Genomic DNA, 4,558 nt, shown 5'->3' with positions numbered 1-4,558 from the left:
TCCTTCTGGACCTCACATCCAACTCAAGTGGCTCACATATCTAATCCTTAAACTCCTTCAAAACACTTGAAGAAATATCATATGGCTCACAAACCTTGGCATCCTTTAAACTTCCCAATTATTTCTTAACCAGCTCAGAATTAATGTGATCACATCATTTTCATATAGTAACTGTTCAACACCATTTGTGTATTAAAAGTTATTCATTTAGCTTCTTCACTCCCAGTAATTTCCTTTTTTTTTATAATATGCATGTTCTTGATAAAGTTAAAACCATCAAAATTAGTTTTAAGTAATCCAATTTAATTATCATACATTTTTCACCAAAGTTAATACATACTATTTCAGGTTTATAAATGGTTGTTCTAACTTGAACAGATCTTACACACAATTGGTAATACCTACTACACTGAAAAGTCAACCAGACACATCACAACACATTTATTTTTCAATCAGCATCCCCCAAGGTCTTGAAAAATCACTGCTCCATTCTGGGTCAATCTTTACATCCTTGTAAATGACATAAATAAATTACAGTACAAAAGGTTACCAAACCTCCATAAAATTATTACCCTTACCATATATATAAATTTATATAGAGCAACAGAAATTAAAAAAGTAAATAAAAATTTGAAGTTATGATTATATTTCAACTTAAGATAAAAAAAGAAATAATAGTGTGTAAAGGAATTTAATCTTTTACTTCAAAAGGTTAAACAGCATCCCATAACAGTGTAATGTATTGTTAATAACCATAATCATGATTACAGTGTTTATGCAAACAAATTTGTGTAATAATGTTTTCATTTATTTTCTATCTTATACAAATCATCATAAAATTCTATATATATAAAAAAGAAAGTTTAAATGTATTTATTTTGCAGCTGTGATTAGTTTTTTTTTTTATATTTCAAAAGCACTTTTAATGAGATTACTACTAATGCTACAAAACACATTACAACAATGTAAAAGTTGATGAAATATCAAAACCAATCAATAAATGATAAATAACAACTAGATATACAAGTGTTTTCTTTAAAATTATTGTAACTGAAAAATTAGCAATTAAAGTAGACAAACCTTGGGAATACAATACCATCCTTCATTAGGCATTTAAAAGATGTTTTTATCTGAATATATATTTAAATTTTTAGTTATATTAAAATATATCTTAAACCAAATAGATTAATTCTCTACAAAACTAATTAATTTCTCATTTACAAGAAATATCTTACATAAGCCTTAAACTAATGAATATATTCTTTTTCAACTATCCTTAAATTACTTTTTTCTTTCTTATATTATAATATTAAAAGGCAACAAAAGATTATCATAACATTTCTGAGAAGTATTTCTACAGCCATACTTGACCATTTGTTTCTGTAATTCCATATCATAACTGTTAAATACATTTACCACACCTCAGAATGTTATACATACATTCATTTGCAAAACTTATCAGACTTCATTTTTGCTCTTCTATCAAGCAGAACTTCATGTAGATTTCCCTGAAGCTTAGCTTTTTTGAGGACAGATTTATCTTCTTTATTTATTCGCAGTTTTCTATCCTGAAAACTCTGAAACTTTTTCACATAATTGATTTCACATTCAGTGGCATTTCCTTTTTCTTCTTCTGGAATATCATCCTTTTCTGATTTAACTCTTTGTGAAACTGACCTCAACTTCAAGATTTCCCTTTCCTGAGCTGTTTTACTAGAGGCGACAATATTTCTCTCATCATTCCAAGACAGAAAGCAGTCGTTACAGCCAAGTAAAGCTACTTTCCCATCTTGAAAAACAGGTTCCCACTGTTCCATCCCACCAATGGCATCTGAACGTCCAGTCACAACACCAGTGGTTCCTACTTTCAAGTACTTTCCATAACCAGACTTTAAGGCTATCTTTGTATCCGATAATCTAACTGCTGTCAAAACTTCTTCTGGTGAAGGGCCTTCTCCACGTAAATGAGGTTCTCCCAATATAAAAAGTCCATTATCAACAGCTTTTACATAACAGTAAGGTGCCATCTCAATAGCAATTGATCCGCTAATATCACTGAAACTGCTTGTGGTCCACCATCCTCCATGTGTAATTTCATCCTCATCAACTGCTGGCTTTTCTGTTCCATCTCTTTGTCTTTTTCTGTGTTTGTCTTTCTTTTTCTTTTCCCTTTTCTTTTCACCTTTTAATAACAGCTTTCCACCTCGAACTTCTGAATATTCGGACATGTTATACCAATAAAAACTGCTTATCCAAGAAAAGGTGAATTACACTGTAAAATTGATATGTTGTATTATTATAACCAAATTATTATTAGTATTAAGATTACCACTTCTGCACATCTTAAGTGCACACAAATTACCTAGAAAGTCTAAACGACGCCTAATAAACACTACAACACAGTCTAGAACTGTAAAACTATATACGAAACTAGCGCCATCTACGTATATATTGCTTTGAATAAGCGCCGATTTGAAAATTAAATTTCAATAAAGAATCACCAGGAAATACCTATTTAACCTATTTCTTAATTTCGTCTATGCATTTAACTATATATTTCTTTTTGTGATAAATATCAATGAACAATTTTTCTAACACTGAATTCTCAATGAATCTTCACATATTGATTATTCGTATATATAACTTGTTTGAGTCATCTCTCCAAATTTCATGAAATTTCTAGATTCTTACGTTATCATGAACTTTCTAGGTGTTCAAGAGCTACTTTTATGAATTTTCTAGATTTAGTCACATGCGACTCCAGTATAATTTCGTCTGTTTCTTAGATCTGGCCACTTTAAATCTGAGATACAGATTATTACTCATCGTCTCCTCAGATGTATGATATATTTGATAAAGGCCGGGCATGGCCAGGTGGTTAAAGCACTCGACTCGTAATCTAAGGGTCGCGGGTTCGAAGCCCCGTCACACCAACCATGCTCACTTTTTCAGTCATGGGGGTGTTATATTATGATGGTCAATACCACCATTCGTTGGTAAAAGAGTAGGCCAAGAGTAAGTTGTGGGTGGTTATGACTAGCTGCCTTCCCTCTCGTCTTGCACTCCAAAATTAGGAACGGCTAGCGTAAATAGCCCTCGGATAGCTTTGCGCAAAATTCAAAACAAACCATATTTGACGATTTTATAATAAAATATCATTAAAAATGATTATATTAGAGTTCGATATTGTTATAAATTTTAATTTAATAAATATTTACCAGTTGTTCTAATTCTTCATATTACATTAATTTTTTTAATATGGAGAAGAAAATAATTAAGTTAATATTTGAAAAATAGTTAACTTAAAATTCATCAATTTAAACAAACATTAGAATTTGACATACGAAGAAAGTAACTTCCCATAAATAATAAAATTGATGTTTATTGATTTAACATTATGTAAAATGATTATAGTAATTTTTATTTTAAAACATATTTCTACTTAAATACTTGAACTAATTAATTAGCAATTAGACTTACTTGATCGTATACGTAATGGCATTATAACATGCACTACTGGATGTTCCAAGAAATATTACTCACTTATTCGTAAGCAGAGGCTACAATGTCTAGCATATACCTTGCTGTTTAAAGTACATAAATGTTTTTCTTCTGTTTTTAAATTAAATATTCATTAATCGCTCTTTTCATAAAAAGTTTTTGTTTCTCCACCAGTCTAAATGATATATACTGTAAGCTCTTTATGCTTTTCAACTTCTTGATTGAACGTTTTCATTTTGATTTTATTACATAGATAGACTGACATGAAAGAAAATTTTAAATGTCAATGAACTGACACTTAAAGTTAATGCTAATCTAGAGTTTTGTCTAACGAATATTAACGATTAAAGTAAAATACTTGAGTAATTACTGATAAATCGGTAAGTGAAGATCAGAAATACAAATAATGTGTTTTAATAACATCATTAACTTACACAAATTTTAGACAATATACCCAGTTAACTGTCTAAATGAAAAACCGGCTATGTCAGGGAAGACTTGGAGAAAAGATGGAAGAAGCCTCTATGGAGAAAAGTTGGCCTGGGCATGGCTTGTGATCTTCTCAGAACTGAGAGATGTGATCAGTATGTTTTGGTAATCAATGGTTACTTCACCAAATAGGATGACAAGTTATTGCAATACATCAAAGACGTGATGATTAAACAAAGGATTTCACGCTTTGGCGCTACTGTAGAGATCCACACTTAACATGGAGTTAACTGCAACAACTACTTGTTTACAGAGTTATGTCGTGTGTTGCGAACACAGAAAACGCGCTTCACTACATACTCCTCAATTTAAATGTTTGGCTGAAGGGGCAATGAATACTGTTAAATATGTACTTGCTAAGTTTGTTAATTCTGGTCGATCTGATTAGAATCAACTGTCCTCCAAACCTCCTGCTGTTTGAACAAGATATACAACTCCATATAGCCCTGGTACTATATCCAGTACAAAGGTATCTTAGTTTTTACATAATTATGTGAAATAGCTGTATTTCACAATAAGTGACACATGAGATTTCACGACAGCAAATTGGTAAAATAACCATATATAT

The 4,558-nt window shown here is 30.8% G+C and overlaps 1 protein-coding gene across 1 annotated transcript; it reads right to left on the bottom strand.

Moving 5' to 3' along the window:
- Positions 1 to 282: 282 nt before the first annotated feature.
- FRG1 (FSHD region gene 1) lies at positions 283 to 2,426 on the bottom strand. Its single transcript, XM_076507733.1, has 2 exons — positions 1,441 to 2,426; positions 283 to 510 (listed from the first exon to the last, which is right to left on the bottom strand). Exon 1 carries the CDS (start codon positions 2,226 to 2,228, stop codon positions 1,443 to 1,445), a length of 786 nt encoding a protein of 261 aa, XP_076363848.1. The 5' UTR covers positions 2,229 to 2,426; the 3' UTR covers positions 283 to 510; positions 1,441 to 1,442.
- Between the last annotated feature and the right edge of the window lie 2,132 nt (positions 2,427 to 4,558).

The sequence above is a fragment of the Tachypleus tridentatus genome, chromosome 6, assembly GCF_004210375.1.
Source record: "Tachypleus tridentatus isolate NWPU-2018 chromosome 6, ASM421037v1, whole genome shotgun sequence".
Classification (NCBI taxonomy): Eukaryota; Metazoa; Arthropoda; class Merostomata; order Xiphosura; family Limulidae; genus Tachypleus; species Tachypleus tridentatus.
The sequence above is the reverse complement of the archived record's forward strand: the minus strand, read 5'-3'. Positions and strand labels throughout refer to the sequence as shown.